At 39.8% G+C, this 25,935-nt stretch overlaps 3 protein-coding genes across 6 annotated transcripts; 2 read left to right on the forward strand and 1 right to left on the reverse strand.

Moving 5' to 3' along the window:
- Positions 1–1,414: 1,414 nt before the first annotated feature.
- LOC137892615 (protein crumbs homolog 1-like) lies at positions 1,415–9,128 on the forward strand. The gene is made up of 8 exons (XM_068737894.1): positions 1,415–1,436; positions 1,543–2,538; positions 3,964–4,514; positions 4,645–4,810; positions 6,254–7,172; positions 7,288–7,329; positions 7,463–7,585; positions 8,271–9,128. The coding sequence occupies exons 1-8, from the start codon at positions 1,415–1,417 to the stop codon at positions 8,521–8,523; spliced, it is 3,072 nt and encodes a 1,023-aa protein (XP_068593995.1). The 3' UTR covers positions 8,524–9,128.
- Positions 9,129–15,277: 6,149 nt separating this feature from the next.
- Positions 15,278–23,143, reverse strand: LOC137892869 (sentrin-specific protease 5-like). Of its 4 annotated transcripts, none has more exons than XM_068738275.1 (10): positions 23,071–23,143; positions 20,393–21,503; positions 20,193–20,298; positions 19,857–20,004; positions 19,684–19,731; positions 17,084–17,161; positions 16,302–16,439; positions 16,112–16,195; positions 15,963–16,013; positions 15,278–15,867 (listed from the first exon to the last, which is right to left on the reverse strand). In XM_068738275.1, exons 2-10 carry the CDS (start codon positions 21,180–21,182, stop codon positions 15,751–15,753), a joined length of 1,560 nt encoding a protein of 519 aa, XP_068594376.1. In that variant the 5' UTR covers positions 21,183–21,503; positions 23,071–23,143; the 3' UTR covers positions 15,278–15,750. The 4 variants fall into 4 exon arrangements, with proteins under 4 accessions (XP_068594376.1, XP_068594375.1, XP_068594372.1 ...); XM_068738274.1 differs by lacking the exon at positions 23,071–23,143 and adding an exon at positions 21,952–22,118 and having other exon boundaries at positions 20,393–21,500; XM_068738271.1 differs by lacking the exon at positions 23,071–23,143 and adding an exon at positions 21,952–22,118.
- A 60-nt stretch (positions 23,144–23,203) lies between these two features.
- LOC137892870 (alpha-2-HS-glycoprotein-like) lies at positions 23,204–25,841 on the forward strand. Its single transcript, XM_068738276.1, has 7 exons — positions 23,204–23,476; positions 23,965–24,075; positions 24,232–24,313; positions 24,430–24,584; positions 24,720–24,815; positions 24,992–25,063; positions 25,163–25,841. The coding sequence occupies exons 1-7, from the start codon at positions 23,279–23,281 to the stop codon at positions 25,613–25,615; spliced, it is 1,167 nt and encodes a 388-aa protein (XP_068594377.1). The 5' UTR covers positions 23,204–23,278; the 3' UTR covers positions 25,616–25,841.
- Positions 25,842–25,935: the final 94 nt, after the last annotated feature.

A 25,935-nucleotide genomic window follows, 5' to 3' on the forward strand; every position in this document is an offset into this window, starting at 1 on the left:
CATGGGAAATGTAGTCTGAAAGCTAATAGCGTTCTTCTATTAGCTACAACCAAAGCCGTATAATTAATAATACTTTATATTTTCATTATACGGCTCTGGCTCCTGTTTTGGAGCTCAGTTTTTACAGAGGTGCAAAGCAACTAAACACATGAAGGCTACTATTGCAATTCTGAGGTAGTCCTACCAGTACGTTACCTATAATATTAGTATTTTAAAGTGCTGTGAAAATGTTGTAGGCTACTTTTTACTCCACGACATTTGTCTGATATGGTCATATTTTTAAAATATGACCACGTTAAATACATTGAATTGTTATACAGAAATTTAAACCACCCAACATTATATATAATTAGTTCCTTTACCTCCAATGCATCCGGTTACAACATGTGTATGTTGCTTACATGTTAACACATCACAAATGATAATCTAGTAGTATTTTATATAATTATGTTTCACTGAAAGAGCTGCATAGCGAGTTCTTTTACCCCTAAACTTTAAGTGTATTTTGTTGATAGCCCTTACCGACTTCTAATTAAGTAAGATTTTGTAAAACTTGTAACACAGTACTTTTAAATTGTAGTATTGCTAAAAAATATTTGATTACTTATTCAACCACTGCTCTTACACTTAACTTAAGGTTTATGATACGAGTGTAGTGATTTAAATATATTTGAAAATACATGGGCTATCTTTACACACACTTAAAAAATAAACAAATCCTTACATACGGTCGGTGCCATTATAAAACTAGAGCAAGAGCAACTGCAAAACAAGTAACACTAAAAGAAAAGTATATTACCAGTGAGCCGATAGAATGCTCTTAGGGCTCTTCAAATAAATGATTAGTGATGTCCGAGACTTTTTAATGACAGAGATACGTCCCAGATTAGATCCACCAATGTACTTCTTTGAAAGACTCGGCCTCGGTCCAACCAACTGCTGCAGCCAAACAACTGAGGACACGCTCCGTAATACGAAAAGCATCCATGTGCACACGTGTATTTTAAGTTCACGTCCATGTTTTAGTTAAATTGTGGGCATATTTCCTTCTACAGAAGAACTGAATTTGTAAACAAGAGAAACTGAATTACAGGTGTTGCCTCTGCTCAGGTAAGGTTTAATCATCTCTTTTTTGGAGTTGCTCGAATTAGCCTCCACTGGATGAACCTCACGCGTTGTAAACACATTTAATGTGTAAGACATCGTAAGTGCATTAGCCTAATCCGTCCTATCTGGCTTGCACCGCTCCAAGCATTTCAGTGAGCACATGCATGGCGGAGGAGCAGAGCTGAAGATGGAGCTGCACAGACGAGAGCTCCCCTCCTGTCTTTGACTGAAATTAAGATATCGCCAAACTACTATTCATTTGGAGGACTTGATGAGGACAATGTTGAGATTAAGTGTGCAAGTGTGGATGTTGTGGTTGCTTTATGCAGGTAATGCTTGGAGACACTGTTTGTGATAGAGCGTTGAACCTTACTGACACATGTGAAGAAAAACTGCATGCAGTTACATTTTTCTTGATAGATTGCTTTTAATAAGTTAATATTGGATTGGATTTGTCTCTTTCAGGCACTTTCTCCGATGAGGACGTCAACGGATGTGAACAGCAGCCATGCCAAAATGGTGGTCTATGTGAGAGCCACGATGGAGGTTTCAGATGCCTTTGCTCCCAACAACGCCAAAATGGGCGCCTATATGGAGGAGAGAACTGCACAACTGCACTTTCAGGGTGTGATGACAACCAATGTGAGAATGGAGGAATATGCTCCCCCTCACTTGTCAATGATCAGCACACGTGCATCTGCCTTGCCGGCTTCACGGGCCCTCAATGCCAGACCCCCACCGTCTTCTCATTTGAGTCCCGAGGCTTCATGTACATCGAGACTCAGCTTCTAGACCAAGAGGTTCCTCTTAATGTGACGTTCAGCTTCAGGACAGCAGGACCGGTCGGCACCCTCTTGCAGCGCAGAGTGGACGACCTGCTCCTCAGCATTGAGCTGATGGACGGACATCTTTCCCTCCGCAGTCTGAGGGGTCAAGGCTCCAGCACGCTGGTTCAGGAGCTGCCAGAGTACTTGTCCAACAACAAGTGGCACACGGTCGAAGCATCTCTGGGTGGCGTGGTCAGCCTCATCCGGCTGCTCTGCACTGAAGGAAGCTGCGCCAGAGACTCCGGCGCTAAGGTCCAGCTGCTTGAGCAAGCCTCTGCTCTCCCCGAGCCTGGAACAGTTCGTCAAAGCCTCTTCATAGGAGCAGTGGGTGGGAGCTGGGGTTCGGGCAGAGCGGCGGATGAAGCAGACTACCCGCCTTCTTTCCTGGGCTGCTTCAGAGATGTGTTTGTGGACTCGCATCTGGTGTTGCCTGCTGTAGTGTCAGAAGATTCAGACGTCCAGGAAAACATCACTGTGGGATGCAGCGACAAAGACAAGTGCGACGACAGCCCCTGTCAGAACCTAGGACGCTGTGTAAGCCAGGGCTGGAGGAACTACATGTGTGAGTGCCACAGGCCATATGAGGGAAACAACTGTGCAGATGGTAAGATGTTCTCACACGCACACTATCTTCGCTGCAAGTCATTTCAAATTCATTGAAACAAGATTAATGCAACCAGGAGGTTCAGTTCTCAAAATCCTTCCTTCCTTTTTGCTTTTTTTCCCCTCTGAGAAAACCCGAGTAAACTTAAGTTACCACTCCAAATAAAGGCTTAACTTTGAGGAGGCATCACCACTTTTGGCACCTGTACACCTCTAAGACATGTTTCATTTATGAAATAGTGGCGCTACAACAGACAAGAGTCTTCAAGGATGAAACTGATCTATCATGTGTTTGTGTATGATGTGTATCACATATGTTTTGACTGACTTTGAAATGCGTGTGAAGTGTTTTTTTTCCTTTTTAATTGCAGCGTTCAAATGGCAAATTTCCAGACATGCTGTAAAAACATGCCGTAAAAACAGGTATAGGTCAAGTCAAGTTCAACCTCAGTGGAGATACCTCAATGATTAGCTAGAAAGCTTCCCAACAGGATAATAAAATTAGTCTGTAGACTTTAAAGGAGCTTACAGAGTCAGTAGAAATAGCACCGTGTTCAGCCAAACAGTCATGCAATTAGAAGGCATTCGGCAACACCTGGGCTGAGGATTAAAAAAACGTGGTTTCAGGAGTTCACCTGGCATGCCTTCACGTCGACAAATTAGTCATGTGGATCACACGATGCAGAATGATTTTTGTTGGTTGGTTTTCTCAGAAGCTTCTTCTTTTCAATGAGCAGAGAGCATTATTCATTGTCAAAGCAAAGCTGGAAGTAGACTAGAACCTCACCATGTCTGTCAAAAACAAGCTCTCATTGAGTTGATGAAGGATCATGGTCCATGACATTGATAACTGCAGGAATTTACAGTTATTAGCTCTCTGGCAGAGAGATAGATGAGAAGATCAATACAGCTCTCATGTCTGTCCATTTGACCCGGAGGCTACAACCAGCAGCAGGCTAGCGTAGATAGCATAGACCTTTTCATTGCCATCCTGTTGTTAAGGAAACCCTGGTTCCTGTTTGCTTCCCATCAGCTCCTGCATTAACAAACTTGCAACAGGGGGGAATATTTCTATTAACACGTTGTTTAATTTTTTTTTTGACTGTTCAAGAAACAAAAGTGTAAAACCAACAATTTGCCGTTTTTTTATAGGGATTATGCGCTGGACTATTGTCTTCTCTTAGCAGCTGCCAGGTGGAGAATGGTGCTAAGCTAAGCTAACCAGCTGCTGGCTGTATAGCTTCCTATTTAATGAACAGACATGACAGTGGTTTCACTCCTTTTATTTTTGATCTTGTTAAGAAAGTGAATCGGCATATTTTCCAAAATGCCATGCTATTTGTTTTAGAGTTAGGCAGCTTGTCATCAGGTTTTCTTTAAGTTGGACTTTCATGGCTTTTTCTCTCTCTTCCCTGTGTCCATGCAGAGTATATAACAGCAAGATTTGGGAAAAAAGACCTGGAGAGTTATGCCGTCTTCTCATTGGACGATGACCCAAATGATGCTGTGACTATATCCATGTTCATTCGCTCCAGACAATCCAGCGGCCTGCTCCTCATACTGGCCAACAGCACGAGCCAGTACCTCCGCCTGTGGCTGGAAGAGGGAAGGGTTAAAGTTCAGGTCAACCACTTTGAGACCCTCGTTGGTCGAGGCGCGGTCAGCGACGGCCATTTCCATCTGGTGACTGTGAAGCTGGAAGGAATGGCAGCCAGGTTGTTCCAGTCAGGCCAGAGCTGGGGCTCTACACCCATTCGGCCCATCCAGACCCATCCTGGGGATCTGGTTTTCGTTGGGGGGCTACCAGACTCGAGGGCCTCTGCCTCGTTTGGTGGCTACTTTAAAGGATGTGTCCAGGATCTGAGGATTAACAGCAAGCGACTGCAGTTCTATCCCATCGCAACTCCAGTGGAATCTTACAGCCTGGAGCAACTGGTCAACGTTGCGCAAGGATGCAGCAGTGACAACGCCTGTGATGTGAGTCATTTCACTGTCGTCAATGAGCTGGTGGCACATTTTCATTCCTTGTCTGCACTCATAATGACTGAGGACACTGATAAGAGGCTAGTCTTGATTTATTTGGAATGTTTTTTTTTCTCTCCATAAGGTCAACCCCTGTCTCAATGGGGGAGTGTGTTACTCCATGTGGGACGATTTCACCTGTAACTGCCCCCCCAACACCGCAGGGCAGCGCTGCGAGGAGGTGAAATGGTGTGAGCTGTCTCCCTGCCCCGCCACGGCTGTTTGTCAACCCCTCTCTCAGGGCTTCGAGTGTGAGTGTCCTGAGATGAGGACCTGTTGTTGCATTAGGACCTGTTGTTGCATTAGGACCTGTTGTTGCACTATTCCTGTCTTAGAAAGAACTTTGTCTTCAAAATACACTGGATAAACAAGTCTCGGAGACTGTCTAAGAATGGCTGAGGAATATGTTTTAAATAGTATTATGTGTTACAGCCACAAAACATTGCCAAGATTTTATTTATCCATAATAAAAGTGTATGCCTTTCATAATACCAGCCCATTTCTGATCTTGGTTTGTGTCCACTGGAGGGACTCTCCACAGTCTCACTGGCGCAGGCTCTGATTAATTACAGTGTGACTGATTACAGAAGAGAACAGCTTCGAGGCGGGGACCCTACACAGGATTCCTCTAAGACGTTGTAATCCCTGCTCAGATTAGGACCACATGCCTGTGGACGTTTATGATGGCGAGTCTTCCTGGAGATGTCACATGTTCATAGAGAGAAAAGGAGCTGTTGATCCAGAGTAGCTGCCAGTCAAAGACGTGTTGCATAAGTACCTGTATTTCCACACATATTTAGCATATATTAAGTTTTCTCACTTTTCTGCATTCAGTGGTCCCCTTTTTCTCTTTTTCTCTTTTGTGTGACATATTTGGGAAGCCTTTTTTCTCTGGTTTTTTTTTGTGGATTCCTCAATGTCACATCGCCAATGACCCAGCTGATGACACAATATGCAGCGTACCCGTAGCTTGTTTTGTCTGTTGTGCACTTTAACAGACAATATATTTTTTTAACGACCCTGTTTAAACAGCTTAAAGTCCCTAAAAACATATTTATTAAATCAACTTCATACTTTGACCACTGGTTACCTCCGTGAACATTTCTGTATTAGAGTTTTTGTCTGTATTTTTCTCACTGGTTTGATGTGGGCTCAGTTGGAAAATGACAATACTATCACGAACCAATCAAGATTGAGCAATGCATCAAAGCATGATGCCAGTTGATGAAGCAGAAATTCTTCAAAGTATGTTTTTTTTGGGGTTTTTTTACAAAACTTTAACTTTGATTGTTGGCTATTTAGTCATGATGAGTATTAAATGTTAGTGATAAAAACTTAAAGACTAAATTAACACCCACTGAAAATCTCGTCTTTGATGACTTCCTCTTGGTTTAACTGTTCCTGCAGTGATAACAATGTATTGTAGGACTGTGACATCACCGTTGGAAGTGGTTAGAAATGCAACTTGAAACGTTCAACCTGAGAGGGCAGTAACTGCTTTACAGCCTGATGTTAAGTGACTCTTTAAGGTTTTGAAACCAAGTTTTCAGAGGCTTTAATGTTCAGCTGGTGATTATAGTAAGAATGGGCACTATGTCCTGGCACTGGAATAGATTGAAAATGAATGGTGAAACTACATGTAATAGTACAATTTCATTTCAGCTCATTAAGTCTCTTCCATTTCTCTCCTCCAGGTTTGTCTAATGTGACATTTCGGGCTGAAAGCAGTATTTTGCACTACCGAAGCAATGGGAAGATCAAGCGCAGCCTCGCCAGCGTCTCCCTCAGCTTCCGAACAAGACGGTCCACCGCCACCTTAATTCATGCACAGAAAGACTCCGACTACCTCACTGTCTCCCTACTGAATGCTCATGTGGTCATGGAGCTCCAGTCTGGGGCCGGCAAGGATTTCTACAAGGTGACAGTTCCAAGCAAGGGTCCAAACAGTGATGGAGAGTGGCACGCTGTGGAGCTCGGCATGGAGAACCAGGCACTCCCGACTTCTCGGTGGATCTTGGCTGTGGATGGAGGCAAGAAGGAGCTAAGCATGTCCGAAACAGCTGCGGGGAACCTGGATTTTCTTAGGGAGGGAGCAGACATTTTCCTGGGAGGACTGAGCATGGACACCGGAGTGAACCTAACCGGCTGTCTGGGCCCGGTGGAGATTGGAGGCCTTCCCCTCCCTTTCTACTTGAACACAGAGCTGAACCTCCCCAGACCTCAGGAGGAGCAGTTTGCGAGGATAAACGTCAACGTTGACCCACGATACGGCTGCTGGGGAGCCAGTGTGTGTGCACTCAACCCTTGTGATAACGAGGGTGTGTGTGAGGACTTGTTTGACCTGCACCACTGCGCATGTCCCTCTGAGTGGAAGGGGCCACTCTGTCAAGACCCAACAGACACCTGCATCTCCAGCCCCTGCATCTACGGCCACTGCATCAGCCTACACGAGGGGTTCACGTGTGTGTGTGAGCTGGGCTACAGTGGGAAACGGTGTGAGGTGGAAGTTGACGTGTGTGAAAACAGCAATTGCAGCCATGGTGCCTCGTGCCTCAAAGGTTTCAATAGCTACACTTGTCTCTGCCCTCAGAATCTGACGGGGGACTACTGCGAGTGAGTTCTTCCACATTTGTCATTATCTCCGTGACATGAAGTTTACAGGAGCATACACCTGTAATCGGTACATGAGCTCTGTGTTGTACTGATTTACAAAAATGGTCTCTTACAGGGAGAAAATTCCTGAAATCCCATGGTACATTGAGACCAATCCGTGAGTGCTTTTCCATAAAATATTGAAAATAAACACACTTCCATTGTTTCACTTAACCCAGTAAATATTGAATCCACCAGTGCCAAGCTGGAGGCCATTGACATTTTCTTTCTGTGTTCTTTTATTTGTTAAGACTTCCTCAGTTGCCTGTATCTACATGCACGGGTACAAGATGGAACTACAGCTGCTTTAATGGAGGAAATTGCTCAGAAGCAAAAGACCGCTGTTACTGCCTGTCTGGTTTCACGGGACAGTGGTAGGATATGTTTAACTATAGTAAATCGTCATTTGCTGACCTCGAGGTTTCTCAACCCTGGGGGTCAGAACCTAATGGCCGCTAACCCAGACAAAGCCACCCAGAAAAAAAATAAATTGGAATAGTTTTATGTGTTTTAAATACAGCATAACTGACATAAAATCGATTTGTAAATTCACATGAGAATCATGGGAACTAAAATCAGGGTCATGAAGCCAGAAAAGCTTGTCAAAACCCAGCCGGGCCTGTTCTTAAAGCTGCTATAGTCAATGTTTCGATATTATCATTGGATAGAATGGCTACTACTGCTTGAATTGACCAACCAACAGAAAATAATTACCCGACTCTGTAGTTCCCCTCAGTTCAACAGAGAGTTTTTAGTGTCATTCAGCTCATTGTTTTGACTTTACAGCCACCAACTTAACTGTTTTCCTTCACTCTCACTGCTCTTATCGGCGTTGTTTTTAGATGGATTAAGGATTATTTTATGTTTCTCCACACCTTATTCTCCTTCATAACTGTTGGAACGCTCCACCACAGCCGTGGCTTAACCACAGTGCCCCCTTATGGCAGATAAAAGCTCAGTCAGTTTGTTTGGGATGGCTCTAATTTTCTAGAGTTGTTTTACATGGTGCATTTTCTTGCCTGTGTTCTGTGACCCCTTCTGTCCTATGTTTCCTTGCAGGTGTGAGAAGGATGTGGATGAATGCGCCTCGGAACCGTGTATGAACGGAGGCTTCTGCATCAACTACGTCAACAGTTTTGAGTGCGTGTGTGATATGAATTACTCAGGAATACACTGTCAAATGGACATCAGTGACTTCTACCTGTACCTCTTCTTGGGCCTGTGGCAGAACCTCCTCCAGCTGGTGTCCTACCTTGTGATACGCCTCGACGATGAGCCAGAAATTGAGTGGGTATTCAACGAGGACGATTAGGCCCCTGACTCTCTATCATTATCAAATTGGACTAAACTTGGTCGAGGTAGAGAGTCACACTGGAGTACATTTTAACAAATTCAGTTCCCGAAAATCATGTAATGTGTGATCATCTCTATAAAAAAGGAAAGAGTTCACAAGAAGAGAAGGTGGACAATTGCAGTAAATATACATTATGTCTAAAACTGTATTTTATTTGATCTAGTGTACTGACGAGGCCAGTTATAGAAATGTGTCCGTTGTGAATAGATGTGTTTGCTAATGAATATGTATTGATCCATACAGTAAATACACTGTATATTCATACATTTTATATGGTTCTCGTAGTGAAACCCACATTAGAGACTTTGTCTTGTGCCTTAATTTTCCACTTTTATCTGGAGTATTGCTTTCTTATCAGTGTATGTTTTTAACTGTTCAGGGACACACTCACATACAGTTATCATCTACTGGATATGAATAGAATACCTGTCTGTTAGTAGGAAGTTGTGTATTTATAAATATCTATGTACCCTAGTATAAATGATGAAGGCTATTCTGCATGCAGTGCATACAGAACCTGATCTGTACGATGAAAACATATAATACAGTTTGGAAACTGTTTTTTAAGGTGATCTGGTACATTTTAGTTGTTTCTATGTCCTGGAATAGTTTGATATTGAATTTGACTCTAGTGCCTCTGGAGTTGTTGCATTTTTTTTTTATGTCAGTAGGTGAACCAGTGTCTCCTCCCCTCTTCACTTGTACATCAAGAAGAGAATGCCAGAACTTTTGGGTTATTCTTATGTGGTCAATCTAATTTTCTGTTTTGTGATGAGGCGATATCCAAATTGCTTTATGGGGAAAGACTGTCCTTCGTACCAGTTTGTAGACTGCACAGATGTCTGCAAATCTTGCACTGTTTTTGTGCATACTGCCAATGCCTTGCTTTCCCGTTACAAGTTTGTAACCACTGCTGTTTCTTCCAACCTTTGCATTCAAGTCGCCCCTGAGTATTAAGATGTCTTTGTCTTTCCTGGCCTGGCATATCTGTTGTAGCGGATTGTAGAAGTGGTCCTTTAATTCCACATCAGTGTTGTTGGTGTGTGCATCACATTGACTTGAAAGCTGATTGGGTTTTGGGTGGTGAAATCTTGCGGCGATGATCCTGGAATTGGCTGATGAGTTGGGAGTAGTAGTCTTTGGAGAGCATGAATCCCACTTCCTCTGAGTGTGGAGCATTTTTGGCAGGGTGTTCAGAGTTTAGTATGGACCATAGACTGTATATAAGGTATGGACTTGCTACTGGCCAGTTAGAGCTCTCCTGTTTGTAGCTACCTGGTTTCACTCACGCCTAGGAGAGAAATCTTGTAGCTACTCATCTTATCTCTCCATGTGGCTTTCAGTTTGGGTTTTCATCGACTCTTTAGCATGTATACCTGAAGAGTCTTCAGCTCCTAGATTATAAGGTTTCTTTCTTTTCATCAATGTTTCTGTAATAATTTCTGCTTCACAGGGGATTGGCCTATATTTCACCAGAGCCCCTGTTGGTCAGCTTTACCTGCTTCCACCTGTCACGACGAGGACGTAAGGACAGGTTATGAGAGGCAAGGTAAACTATGATGCAAACAAATGTCAAATGAAAACCAAATTAGTCTCAATATAGTAAGCCGGAAAAATGTCATAAAAGAGAAAAATGTCAAAAAAATCATAGTAAAGTATGTTGAAAAAAGTAATAGTATAGTATGTCAAAAAAAGTCATAGTAAAGTATGTAAAAAAAAAAGTCATAGTATAGTATGTCGAAAAAATGCAGTTAAATATTCATAGTATAGCATTTTGACAAACGTCATAAAAAAGTCATAGTATAGTTAGTCATAAAAAAGTCATAGTATAGTATGTCAAAAAAAGTCATAGTATAGTATGTCAAAAAAGTCATAGTAAAGTATGTCAAAAAAGTCATAGTAAAGTATGTCAAAAAAGTCATAGTATAGTATGTCGAAAAAAGTCATAGTAAAATATGTCAAATTTTGAAGGGCTTTAATTTTGAAATGCTACATCAGAATGTCCTGGTTCTCTCAATGAAACCTTGAGATGGTTTGCTATTAACCTAAGGTGAAATGATTTTGTAACTATACACCATTTCCTCTAAAATCCCATCTGAAATTAGACAAATTGTCTCATGAATGTGATTTGAAGTTAGCTCATGCATGCGATTTAAAAAAAAAGTTATAGTAAAGTATGTCAAAAAAAGTAATAATATAGTATGTCGAAAAAAGTCATAGTATAGTCTGTCGAAAAAGTCATAGTATAGTATGTCAAAAAATGTCATAGTTTAGTATGTCAAAAAAAGTCATAAAGTATTTCGAAAAAATGCAGTTAAATATTCAAAGTATAGCATTTTGACAAAAGCCATAAAAAAGTCATAGTACAGTATGTCAAAAAAGTCATAGTAAAGTATTTCAAAAAAGTCAAAGTAAAGTATGTTGAAAAAAATCATAGTAAAGTATGTCAAAAAAGTCATAGTGAAGTATGTAAAAAAAAACTCATAGTATAGTATGTCGAAAAAAGTCATAAGTCATAGAATAATGTTTAAAAATAAATCTGAAAAAGTCATAGTAGAGCATATCAAAAAAGTAATAGTATAGTATGTCAAAAAAGTCATAGTAAAGTATGTCAAAAAAAGTCATAGTATAGTATGTCGAAAAAAGTCATAGTATAGTATGTCGAAAAAAGTCAAGTAAAATATGTCAAATTTTGAAGGGCTTTAATTTTGAAATGCTACATCAGAATGTCCTGGTTCTCTCAATGAAACCTTGAGATGGTTTGCTATTAACCTAAGGTGAAATGATTTTGTAACTATGCATCATTTCCTCTAAAATCCCATCTGAAATTAGACAAATTGTCTCATGAATGTGATTTGAAGTTAGCTCATGCATGCGATTAAAAAAAAAAAGTTATAGTAAAGTATGTCAAAAAAAGTAATAATATAGCATGTTGAAAAAAGTCATAAGTCATTGAATAGTGTTTAAAATTAAATCTGAAAAAGTCATAATAGAGCATATCAAAAAGTCATAGTATAGTATGTCAAAAAAGTCATAGTATAGTATGTCCAAAAATGCAGTTAAATATTCATAGTATAGCATTTTGACAAAAGTCATAAAAAAGTCATAGTATAGCATTTTGACATAAGTCATAAGTCATTGAATAGTGTTTAAAAATAAATCTAAAAAAGTCATAGTAGAGCATATCAAAAAAGTCATAGTATAGTATGTCAAAAAAAGTCATAGTAAAGTATGTTGAAAAAGTCATAGTCAAGTATGTTGAAAAACTTCATAGTATAGTATGTCAAAAAAAGTCATAGTATAGTATGTCAAAAAAGTAATAATATAGTATGTAAAAAAAGTCATAGTGAAGTATGTCAAAAAAGTCATACTATAGCATGTCAAAAAAAGTTATAGTAAAGTATGTCGAAAAAGTAATGATTTAGTATGTCAAAAAAGTCATAGTAAAGTAAGTCAAAAATGTCATAAAATATTCATAGTATGGCATTTTGACAAAAGTCATAAAAAGTCATAGAATAGTGTTTAAAAATAAATCTGAAAAAAGTCATAGTAGAGCATATCAAAAAAAGTCATAGTAAAGTATGTTGAAAAAGTCATAGTAAAGTATATCAAAAAGTAATAGTAAAGTATGTCGAAAAAAGCAATAATATAGCATGTCAAAAAAAGTCATAGTATAGTATGTCGAAAAAATGCAATTAAATATTCATAGTATAGCATTTTGACAAGTCATAAAAAAGTCATAGTATAGTATTTTGACAAAAGTCATAAGTCATTGAATAGTGTTTAAAAATAAATCTGAAAAAGTCATAATAGAGCATATCAAAAAAGTCATAGTAAAGTATGTTGAAAAAAGTCATAGTAAAGTATGTTGAGAAAATGCAGTTAAATATTCATAGTATAGCATTTTGACAAAAGTCATAAAAAGTCATAGTATAATTAGTCAAAAAAAGTCATAGTATAGTATGTCAAAAAAAGACAGTATAGTATGTCAAAAAAATTCATAGTATAGTATGTCAAAAAAGTCATAGTGTAGTATGTCAAAAAAAGTCATAGTATAGTATGTCAAAAAAAGTAATAATATAGTATATAAAAAAAAGTCATAGTAAATTATGTCAAAAAAGTCATAGTATAGTATGTCAAAAAAATGCAATTAAATATTCATAGTATAGCATTTTGACAAAAGTCATAATATAGTATGTCATAAAAAAGTCATAGTATATGTCAAAAAAAGTCATAGTATAGTATGTCATAAAAAGTCATAATATAGTATGTCATAAAAAAGTCATCGTATGATATGTCCAAAAAATGCAGTTAAATATTCATAGTATAGTATTTTGACAAGTCATAAAAAAGTCATAGTATAGTTAGTCAAAAAAGTCATAGTAAAGTATGTCGAAAAAGCAATAATATAGCATGTCATAAAAAAGTCATAGTATGATATGTCAAAAAAGTCATAGTATAATATGTCATAAAAAGTCATAATATAGTATGTCAAAAAAGTCATAATATAGTATGTCAAAAAAGTCATAGTATGATATGTCAAAAAAAGTCATAGTATAATGTCATAAAAAGTCATAGTATAGTATTTTCAAAAAAGTCATAGTATAGTATGTCCAAAAAATGCAGTTAAATATTCATAGTATAGTATTTTGACAAGTCATAAAAAAGTCATCGTATAGTTAGTCAAAAAAGTCATAATAAAGTATGTCGAAAAAATTCATAGTATAGTATGTCAAAAAAAGTCATAGTATAGTATGTCAAAAAAAGTCATAGTATAGTATGTCAAAAAAGTCATAGTATGATATGTCAAAAAAGTCATAGTATAGTATGTCAAAAAAAGTCATAGTATAGTATGTCGAAAAAATGCAGTTAAATAGTCATAGTATAGCATTTTGACAAGTCATAAAAAGTCATAGTATAGCATTTTGACAAAAGTCATAAGTCATTGAATAGTGTTTAAAAATAAATCTGAAAAAGTCATAGTAGAGCATATCAAAAAAGTTATAGTAAAGTATGTCGAAAAAAGTCAAAGTTTAGTTTGTTCAAAAAATGTGTGAAAAAAGTAATTTTTCCAGTCATAGTATAGTTCATGCATTTGTTACTTATAGACTAGATTACCGCAATTCCTTATTATCAGGTTGCTCTAACACAGTATGTCTGTTAAAAGAGATCGTATTACTCCTGTAAGGTTTCTTTCTTTTTTTTCCCTCCCTGTTAAAGGTTTTTTTGGTGGGAGTTTTTCCTGTACCGATGTGAGGGTCCCGGGACAGAGGATATCGCATGCGTACAGATTGTTAAGCCCTCTGAAGCTAATTTCTGATTTAAAAATTGTAATTTTTTTTTTTTAAATAAATTGAATTGAATATGTCGAAAAAGTTGTCGTCGTATGTCAAAAAAAGTCTGAAAAAAGTCATAGTATAGCATGTCAAAAAAATTCCTAAAATGTTATATAATATAGTTCGGTATGTCATAAAAATGTCATTAAAAAAATGATAGTATAGCATTTTGAAAAAAGTCATAAAAAGGTAGTATAGTATGTTGAAAAAGACATCTTAAAAGGTGATGTGTCTTTTGAGCTTGTTTCTGCTCCCTCCAAGACTTTGATAATCCCCAAAATAATAACTGCAGGTTTTAACTTCCCAATTGGATTTCATGCTGTCATTTTCAACACTATACCACAGGTAGGTTTAAATTTCCCACGACTGTCTTTCTTCTTAGCTTTAATAGTCGACCACCACCGGGCCTTAACCAGTGTCCCTTGTGGCAGATAACAGCTTGTTTGGGATCGTTCAGAGCCAAAGCTAGCCCTAACTCTGCAGTAATGTTTTACATGATGCATTTTCTTTTCTTTGTTCTACAACCCTTCGGTCTTATGTCTCCTTCCAGTTGTGAGAATGATGTGTATGAATAATGCCTCGGACCCGTGAATGAACGGAGGCTTCTTCAACTTCATCAACAGTTTTGAGATGACACAGGGATCCACTGCTAAACGGACGTCAGTGACTTCCACCTGCACCTCTTCCTGGGCCTGTGGTAGAACCTCTTCCTGAGCCTGTGGTAGAACCTCTTCCTGGGCCTGTGGTAGAACCTCTTCCTGGGCCTGTGGTAGAACCTCTTCCTGGGCCTGTGGTAGAACCTCTTCCAGCTGGTGTCCTACCTTGTGATACGCCTCGACGATGAGCCAGAAATTGAGTGGGGATTCCACGTCAACAATTAGGACCCTGACCGTGTCGAACTGCACTAACATGCAACATAGGTAGAGGTATTTAAAAAAAAAAAATCATGTAATGAATTAACATTAATATTGCACCATATTTATTACAGCAATTATACATTTTGTCCGGTTCTCATACTGAAAACTACAAAATTAGACTCTTTCTTGTACATTAAATTTCCTTATTTTATCTGGGGCACTGCTTTCTGATCCGTGTACGTTATATGTTCAGGGACTCACACAGTTATAATCTAATGCATATGAATAAAAGACCTGTCTATAGCTAGGAAGATGTGTATTTACAAATATCTTTTCACCCTAATCTGAATGATGGCTATTCTGTATGCAGTCCACACAAAACCTGATCTGTACGCTGAAAACACAAAATAAAACTCTTGAAATGTTTGCAAACTGTCTGGTTTCATTTACTTCATAACCATAATGCCGTTGTGCAACGATTCCAGTGGGGCAAACTTAAAACTTTCTTGATGAACAAAATAAGAAATAGCCTCTCTTTATTCATCTGGCGCTTACACGGTAAAACTATGATGCAAACAAATATCGAACGAAGCAAAAGTAGACTAAGAAAATGTGCAAATAAGGTGAGCAGATACCAGAAAGTAAGTAACACACTTAAGACACAGACAAGGACCCTGACAGGTGAGACTGGAGAGGCAGTCCATTGGGGAAGGCTCTGTTGGTGCACTGTAGATGTGTAAACATCTCAAAGTCTAAGAGGAACAAGAAGATATCTTTCTTTAAAAACATTCCTGATTAATCACTGATCGTATAAATACAGTTATCATACAACGATTGAGCATGACCAGATCGCACCCGATATAAGACACTACTACAGGGTCGGCCGTGGTGCTTGGAAGGCTGTTGAAGGAGCTTTTGCTCTGATTTCCCACCATAATCAGAAACAGCAAAACATTATCAGCGACACACACACACTACTGAAAGACCAGTCGTCAGGCCTGCTCGTGGAGTTTACAGTCACAGAGCTCTCTGTAGATCCTCTTGCGTATCTTTGGTATGTCCCTCTGTGAAAACTGCAGTGGCTTTGCCAGAGCAAGGCATCTACAGTACTGTGAAGAACAAAAAGGACATGCAGTTAGTGTGGAATGAGTTCAAACAACCAGACACCGCGACTGAAGGTTGGGAAAAAAAAGCACGTTGGTACCTCCAAGACAAAAACTCCACAGTCGTTTTCATTCGTCTGCTGCGGGATGATCTGTAAAAAGGGCAACAGGGGGAGACAACGCATCACCATCAGCCATGTTTTATTCCCTTGTCCCACCAGGACATGCCTATGAGACCTAAAGACAATACCTCGTCATATGACACTCCCCAACCGCTTTCAAAATCTGCATGCTTCTTCTCCTTTGCTTCGGTCATCAAGTATTTCAGGATGTTCTATCATAAGAGAACAACAACAGTTTTACTACGTAAAGCAGATTTCAACACGCCGGAATGTTCATGTAGATTGTTAAGAGTGACAAAAAACAAACATTAAAATTACCCTTGCAACCTTCTGGAGTGCATTTCCTTGAGAGTCGTAAAGGCAGATCTTCTTTTTGTCGATGTCAGCGGTCACCAGACACCAGTGAACCTCCAGGTGGATGGGCACCAAGAGCAGACTCTTTGAAAACAAATCCACCTGGGCAGGGAAGATGGGGTTAAAGCCACTCACAGGTGTCATAAAAGAAACACTAGGTATGTCATGAGAATATTAAAAAAAAAGTCATAAAAAGTCATCACATAGTATTTCATGAGAATGTCATTGAAATCTCATAAAATCCCATAGCATGCCTTTAAAACGTCATATTATAGTATATCTTAAAAAGTTTGAAAAAAAAATGTGTTTAAGAGTAAAGAATTTGATATAAAATGTCATAATATGGTATAACAAAAGAAAGTCACATCAAACGTAATAGTATGACATTAAAAACTTCAGAAAAAAGTTATAGTATGTTTTAAAAATGTCATGGAGAGTCACTATAATATCATTTAAATGTCAATAAATGTTATAGAATAATAGAACATAAATAAGTAATAAAAAGGTCAAAGTGTAAAAAAGTCATAGTATAGTATGTCGAAAGAATTCCATAAAAGGTTATGGTGTATGTAAAAAAAAAATTAAAAAAAAGTCATACAAACTTAATAGTATAGTGTGACAAAAATATAAAAAGTCATAGTATAGTATGCCATAAAAATAGTCATAGTATGCCAAAATATGTAAATCTTTTCTCATAGTAATTTGACTTTAGAAATATCATGACACCACTTCCAGCTTCGACTAACCTGCTTCGTCCATCTCTTAACGCCGTCGTAGCCTTTAGTCATGAGCTGCCTGTGGAAGAAGCTGTTGAGAAAATGGACCTAAGAGGCGGGACCAAAAGGAGATTCAAAAAAAAGAATTATTACAATCTTACACTAACCATCCGTCTGTGAAAGATGTTTCATATTACTCAGATTATAAAAAAAATAAACCTGAACCTGATAGCACTTTCAAAATTGTTATTTCTGTTAGTTCTTTAAGCACACTCTCAAGGAAATCCCTGCATCCGACCAAGAAACAGTCGATATAGAACCTTATGAAACAGTCGATATAGAACCTTATGAAACAGTCGATATACAGTTGTGGTCAAAAGTTTACATACACTTGTAAAGAACATAATGTCATGGCTCTCTTGAGTTTCCCCGTTATTTCTACAACTCAGATTTTTCCCTGATAGAGTGATTGGAACAGATACTTCTTTGTCACAAAAAACATTCATGAAGTTTGGTTCTTTCATGACTTTATTATGGGTTAACAGAAAAAGTGATCAAATCTGCTGGGTCAAAAATATACATACAGCAGTGCTAATATTTGGTTACATGTCTCTTGGCCATTTCCACTTCAATTAGGCGCTTTTGGTAGCCATCCACAAGCTTCTGGCAAGCTTCTCGTTGAATCTTTGACCACTCCTCTTGACAGAATTGGTGCAGTTCAGTTAAATTTGATGGCTTTCTGACATGGACTTGTTTCTTCAGCATTGTCCACATGTTCTCAATGGGATTTTAAGTCAGGACTTTGGGAAGGCCATTCTAAAACCCTAATTCTAGCCTGATTTAGCCATTCCATTACCACTTTTGATGTGCGTTTGGGGTCATTGTCCTGTTGGAACACCCAACTGCGCCCAAGACCCAACCTTCGGGCTGATGATTTTAGGTTATCTTGAAGAATTTGAAGGTAATCCTCCTTCTTCATTATCCCATTTACTCTCTGTAAAGCACCAGTTCCATTGGCAGCAAAACAGCCCCACAGCATAATACTACCACCACCGTGCTTGACGGTAGGCACGGTGTTCTTGGGGTTAAAGGCCTCACCTTTTCTCCTCCAAACATATTGCTGGGCATTGTGGCCAAACAGCTCGATTTTTGTTTCGTCTGACCACAGAACTTTCCTCCAGAAGGTCTTATCTTTGTCCATGTGATCAGCAGCAAACTTCAGTCGAGCCTTAAGGTGCCGCTTTTGGAGCAAGGGCTTCCTTCTTGCACGGCAGCCTCTCAGTCCATGGAGATGCAAAACACGCTTGACTGTGGACACTGACACCTGTGTTCCAGCAGCTTCTAATTCTTGGCAGATCTGCTTTTTGGTGGTTCTCGGTTGACTCTTCACCCTCCTGACCAATTTTCTCTCAGCAGCAGGTGATAGCTTGCGTTTTCTTCCTGATCGTGGCAGTGACAAAACAGTGCCATGCACTTTATACTTACAAACAATTGTTTGCACTGTTGCTCTTGGGACCTGCAGCTGCTTTGAAATGGCTCCAAGTGACTTTCCTGACTTGTTCAAGTCAATGATTCGCTTTTTCAGATCCATGCTGAGCTCCTTTGACTTTCCCATTGTAGCGTTTGTGGGCGTTTGTATCCAATGAGCCCTATTTAAATGGCCTCAGAGAAGTCACCAGCTGTAGTCACTCATAATCACTCACAAGAAGTTAAGAGGCCATGCTATGAAGCTCATTTCATTGACACAACTTTCTAAGTCACCAAAATTGCTAATTCATGTTGCTGTATGTATATTTTTGACCCAGCAGATTTTGTCACTTTTTCTGTTAACCCATAATAAAGTCATGAAAGAACCAAACTTCATGAATGTTTTTTGTGACAAAGAAGTATCTGTTCCAATCACTCTATCAGAGAAAAATCAGAGTTGTAGAAATAACTGGAAACTCAAGAGAGCCATGACATTATGTTCTTTACAAGTGTATGTCAACTTTTGACCACAACTGTAGAACCTTATGAAACAGTCGATATAGAACTTTATGAAACAGTCGATATAGAACCTTATGAAACAGTCAATATAGAACCTTATGAAACCACAAATTATCATTTTCACACTTTGGCTTTTGCACGGATTAAACAAACGACACTTTACCTGTTAATGAGTGAGCTTAGTGCTGCTACTGATTGATTAGGAGGTGTATACCGGTATCGACAATAACCGTGATATTTAAATATTCATATCAATTTAATAATACACTTATTATAATATCATGTAAATAAACCAGCACCTGTATGGTTATAGACTTACTCTCCACCTCCCTACATTCGTATGTAAGTGTGATTCATTTGCCAAAAAAAAAAAAGGAGACAAAATGCACAATAAACAAAGTTAAAGATGAATTTCGCTGATAGCATTATTATTATTATTATTATTTTATAATAGCATACAGATAGGCGAGTGGTAAGAAAGCAAATATACGTATTTTCCAAAATGAGATGAAAATGTCAAACCATTCCTTTAATTACCAGCAGTATTTCAATAACACTGGCAGGTAAAAAAAAAAACGTCACTCATCTAGTGCTCCAAATATAATTAGAGAATTAAAAACCATGCCATCTACGTAGAAGGTTACCTTGTGTTGGGCAGCTTCCAGAATCAATTCTCCATACATGTTCATGACCTGAGGCAGAAACAACACATTTAGTAAGTCAAAGTTACATTCAGGACAAACGTTCAGGCTTTTCTTCATCTTTCCGATCGAAGCTTAGAGAGAGAGACTGAAGTCTCGGCGCGTTAGAGGATCACCTGGTCGTTGAGCCAGTTCTGATCCGCCAGTGTTGACAAGTCATCCAGTGTCAGTGTGTGCTTCTTGTAGACCACCTGGAAGGAGGGAACAGGCTTCTGAACAACGGCAGTTCGGTATTTCATAACTTCTGAGAAGATGACATTTTTCCTGCACAGACAGAAAAATAAAATATAATTTGGTCCAGTTATAAAAAAAAAAATCACGACAGATTCCCCACTTTCTACCCAAAACCGCTTCTGTGGTCGCTCCCGCCACCGCAGACGATGACACACAAACAGAAGATCTTTCTGTTTCATGCTTTCGTCGCGCAAAGTGACGTTTTTGACAAAACGTACCTGTCGCTGAAATCGGTGTTGAACTTCCTCTCCAGATGTCTCAACACGTCTCTCTTATGTAACGGGATGAAACAGCCGTACATTCTGTAGAAGTCCTCAAGAAATTCTATTAAAAAAAAAGAAAAGGCATGGAAACATTTTTACCTCAAAAAGCTGTGGAAAAACTGAAATTTAAAGCAAAAATATACATATATATATACCGTGGATTTCTTTTCTCAGCGTGCTGATATCAGCTTGAGAAGTCTTTTCACTGGTGGTTCTCTCATCGGTGTCTCTGTCCGTAGCCTGGTCCTGACCTGGAGCGACAGTAGTGAATTGTCCCGATGGGCCGTCGACCTCGAGCCTCTGAACCGGTACCGCTGTCCTTGCTTCTTTAAAAGGTTCCGTTAACAGGCACACACCGCTGTCTGTGCTCGACGGGGGTCTGACCCTGTGAGAAAGTTTTAAAGGGTCTGTGATTCCACCGAGCTGTGCGGAAGTTTCAGTTTGCCGAGGCGGCACCGTTGCCGCGGGCACGATTTGACCGTTGTCGCCCGCGGAAACGTTCGTGTCCATAACCAGGTTGTGCAAGAAATTGGAAGCGATCAACGTTTCGTTGACAGACTCACAAAGCTCCAGCAGGGAATCCTGTCCTCCGAGCGAGTCTGAATCTCCAGCAACGCATCCGAGAGGCGACATGAGGCCCGATGCTCTGACTGAATCTTCTAGGTTTGGCGTGTGGCACGTTGGAACTTTGCTTTTGCTTTTCGGCGATTGTGTCTTCACACCGTCGCAGGGGACGGAGCCGATTCCACAAGGTCTTTTCTTTGCTCTGAAAAACCCAAAACGAAATTTCTCCCTCCGCTTTCGCCACATCCAAAGCTGCAATTTGCAACACATGCGTCTCTTGGCTCGCCTGGAGAGATGAGAAACTCCCTTGACCGACGACAGGAACCCCTTCTTTTTCTTGAGGTATTTCGCTTTGCCCCGGGGGCTCTGTGTTCGGTGCATCTGGAAAAGATGTGTTAGAATGTCACATGAGAGCGTTGCGGGTATCTACTCAGCTGCTGGGAAGGCAGATCCAAGCCCGACAGCTCATGTGCGGCAGAGCTGAAACAGAATGCTACTCTGTCTTGACCATGGTCCATTGTCTCTAATGTCCGTTCAAGAGAAGGATGTAGATTCCCTTGAAACTTAAAGAGTCGGATGAGGCCAGCTGAGCCCGTGTGGACTTGTTGGATGCTGATTTTCAAAGCTTACTCGGCCGTCCTTGCATCTGCTTCCCCTTCCGGCGGCTTCTTCGGTTACAGTAATTGACAACCTGAACAACTGCTGCAATACAGAACGGATGCGTTACTACAGACAGGGCTCCCACATCGATTCATCTCACTTTTAAATAAAGCTACACATAGTTTGCCTGGTAAGCAGATTCATGAACTTTCTACTTCCTGTCTCTTTGTACAGAGATGACTTAGAAACAAGTATTTTATCACACATAAAAAAAAAAAAAAAATCATGAAATTCAGGAGCTGAGAGACCTGAAGATTATCAATGCATTCTCAAAGGTTGTACATGTTTTGCAACACGTGTCCCACACAGGTTACCTAACTAACATGATTACGTGAATTCCTCCAGACTCACAGTTTTTTTGTTGTTTTTTTTACCAGTGTGGTAACGTTCTCTTCTTCACACGTGTTTCCACGCAAACAGCCTTGCTACATTAGCTAACACAAGCTAGCTCCACCACTGTGGGTTAACAAATGGGGAGCTGCTAGCTTACCGTTACCGCCTCATTGAAACGTCGGAGTGGGATGAGCTGTGCTCTCGTGACAGTCCACCATGTCTACTGCCTGGAGAATAACGCACTTCAAATTCAAGAGACGATGTTTAGCTGTTTGATTCCTCTCAACCTGCAGCGCACTTAGCATCGTGTATACAGTGCACTGCACATTGAGTCGCGTGTGGAACGCGTCACTCTTGGGCCGACCAATCAGACTTGAATGAGAGAGAGTCGTCAGAGGGAGCGACGATGCCAGCGTTTAGCTCTGTTATTGAAAGCAATTTCCCCCCGTTTTGGCTTTATTATTTAGCAGTGCCTGCCGAGTCAAATCATGTCCTACGTACAAAAAAAAACATACCGACCAAAACAATAGTCATCTTCTCAGTTTTCAGTCTGACTATGAAGCAGGCAGATGCACAGCTTGTATTTATTTAGAAGAACTATAATTTGATTTGTCACGTTTAACTCGCAAAAAAGACCTGATTGAACCTTGGAGGAAGACCGTTTTTTTTTTTGTTTGACAGCTTGTTATAATTTTTTAATTACAGCACTAATAACCAGGATATATGGTGGATATGTCATTCATATTAAAACGTACACATGCATGTACGGTGTCTCAATATTGACCCCTTTGCAGTGGGATAAACCGCCATATATTCCGTAAAAGTCATCAATCTCAAACATTGTGAAAAATTTGAAAAATAAATCCCTAAAAATACACAAACGTAATTTTTTTCATCGGTATCTCTGTTAGTATTCTGGGTCTGACCCGGAGAGACACTTGTGTATTGAGCAAATGGTCAAACACAGAGCAAATATGTGGGTGGCAGCAATGAGAGTCCCTGTCCCTCAACTATGTCCCTTCTGTTGGCAAATATCCTCTTTGCTGAAGATCATTGAGCAAGTCACTCTGAGTTCCTGCTGGTTACACAATACAGGTGTTTGAACATTATACTCACACATTTTCTATGGTATTTAATGTTTAAGAAACATTCATGTCAGATCCGGGTCACAGCCATGAACTGGAAATCACAGATAGCGTGAGACGTGTGAGATGTTTCTAGATGTCTCGCCATAAAACACAGGGAATCATTATTGATTTAAACTCTTTCAACTTACATTTGTTTTGGCAGCAATCCTAAAACAGAGCACGACTCACAAGTGGCATATGGAGTCAGGAGGGATGATCATGGTGTTTGACTTGGCTCGGTTTTCCCGTTTAAAGTGCAGGATATATACACCCCTGGCTACATGAGACCCAGCGTCCCGTCCTTACCCTCAACTGCTTAACTGCTCCGATACTTCTGCCTGTGCATCTCTCACAGATATGAAATTCCTAGGCATCACTTTGATTCTGGGACTACTGGCGGGGGTGTGGGCTCAGATCAATGTGGTACGACCGCAGTGTGACTCCCCTGAAGCAGAGGAGGCTGCTCTGGTGGCTCAGGATTACCTCAATGCCCAGCACACTCATGGCTACAAGTATGCACTGAACAGGATCGAAGACATCAAGATCTATACTAAGGTAAGTCAGGTGTAGAGTTTAGAGTGTAGTTGTAGGCAAAAAAATAAATATTTAAACAAGTAGGTAACCTTTCTCTTCTCCTGTTTTTCAACAGGCAGGAACATGGGATGCATAACAAAATAATCACATTTGTTTCCTCATGGCCAAAAAAAAAATAATAGGAACACATAATTTGAAAGGTTAAAACTGTGAACTGTGATATGAAAGTGCAGCTTTGTATGAACACTGAATAATAAAAATAGGAAAAACACATCCTGTAAAAATATGCCACGCTTAAAACTGTATTAAATTGCCAGGGGAACTGCATTATTTAGACAAAGTGGTACATTATACATAAAGTAGTACATTTTGGTTTGTTTTGTTATACATTCTCTTAATCATTGCATGTTTTAAAATGTACATCTTTTAAATTCTTTTAAACGGCTGTCAGATGCAGTCGATTTTAAAAGAACAATATATAAAATATGTATTGTTTTATTTCTCCTTAGCCTGATGGAGAGACAACGTATCTGCTGGAAGTTGACCTGCTGGAGACAGACTGTCATGTGTTGGATCCCACACCTCTTGCCAACTGCACAGTCAGGCCAAAAATATTGACGGTGGGACTGTATACCAGTAGTAAACAGACGCCCAATGACACAGCATTCAACCAAGTGTCAAGATACTGATGATTTTATACAATGATAGAACATAGTAATAGAAAATGTCCAGAGTGACTGTTCTGCTATTTGGACTGATTGTTTGTCTCTAATCAGGCAATAGAAGGAGACTGTGATGTGGTGCTGAAGAAGGTTGGTGGAGCTCTAACCGTCACAGCGTTCAAGTGTAAAACCGAAGGTAAAAACATTGTGATCACACTCAACCATATGACACCTACATACATTCAGAAGACTCCACACAAGTGTCACCCTACACACAAAGACCTGCATGTGTCTTTCTTTGACGACATATAGAATCAACAGAGGACTTTTGCTTGGGCTGCGCTACCCTCCTTCCCCTAAATGACACCACAGCGCTGGACTTTGTCCACTCCTCTCTGGCAACCGTCAACAACAGGACTGTTGACGTAACGTATGCTGTTATGGAGGTTGGAAGGATGTCATCACAGGTGAGCCCCACCCCCCCCCACCCCTCACACACACACACACACACACACACACACACACACACAAAAAATGGACTGCACCTGCATGTTTTATGCATGTCTGTCAGTAGATCAATACTTCTCAATACCTTGTTTCAGGTTGTGTCTGGTGGGCCAATCTATTACGCAGAATATGTTGTGGCTGAGGCTAATTGCACTGATGATGCCTGCGTTCCCCTGCATGACGCCACAGCTGTAAGTACACAAAGCACCAGTTTAGTTTTCCACTATTTTATTTTTATTTTTCGGCCCTGCTGATGAGCTTCAAAGAATATAAGAATTTAATAAATCTTGTCACCAAAGCTCACCTGAAAACTCAAATTTTAAAATAAATTGAGTTAAACTCATGTTTTTTGTCTTTTCTCCACCAGGTGCGTGGTATTTGTTCTGCCAAAGGTTTGAGCACTGATCACAATGTGGACTGCAAGATGTTTTCAACTCTGGTAAAATACCGTATTTTAACTTAAAATAAATCCCAAATTACTGTTCTACAATTATATAGATCATTTTTCCTAAGCCTCTGCTGATGAACACTCTTTCAGATCCCTGTGGTAGACGCCAACAGCACTGCAGCTCCAGCTCCTGCCACACCATCAATGGTCCACATACACAGAGGCAGCCTGTCACCCAAGCACGGTCTGAGGCACTACAAACTGACAACTCTCCATGACCCTCAGCTAAGCGGCCTTCTGTCGGCAGAATCATCAGAGTCAGCTGAAGTGGTACCTGTCGCCCCTGCCGTGGCCGATCCAGCTGCTGCCAGTCCAACTGCTGCCGATCCAGCTGCTGCCGATCCAACTGCTGCCGAACCTGCTCCAGCCGTTGACGCTGGATCAGCCTCAGATTCTTCAGGCAGTGCTGAGGTCCCTGTTGTTGTGGTGAAAAGAGATGTACCTACTGCACCCTCTCCAGTGGCTGACACCCTTATGACTCAAATAGACCCCATTGTTCTTGTGCCAGTGTGCCCAGGAAGGATCAGATTCTTTGATTCTTAAAGTCTCAAAGAGACTACTTGCTTCAACTACACTAGATTAAATGACCATCATTGATAAATGGCCATGTCCCGTAGGTAGATGCAACACCAATATACTTCCTACAAACACTAATCCCTTATTTGAAATTGTCAAACCACACTCATGCTTGGCAAAACTCTTGACATTTCTGTAAAATGGATATAAAAGATTTGTATTAGATTCTGATGAATAAATCTCTCAAGTCAAAGCTTTTTGTGTTCTTACTTTTTAATCGTTCATCCTTTAAATATGCGATTAAATACTTATAAAGTACTTTGAAAAGTTGCAGTCAAGGATAGTTA

The sequence above is a fragment of the Cebidichthys violaceus genome, unplaced genomic scaffold (genome assembly GCF_023349555.1).
Source record: "Cebidichthys violaceus isolate CVI_PGR_0920_01 unplaced genomic scaffold, fCebVio1.0.p SCAF_8, whole genome shotgun sequence".
Lineage (NCBI taxonomy): Eukaryota > Metazoa > Chordata > Actinopteri > Perciformes > Stichaeidae > Cebidichthys > Cebidichthys violaceus.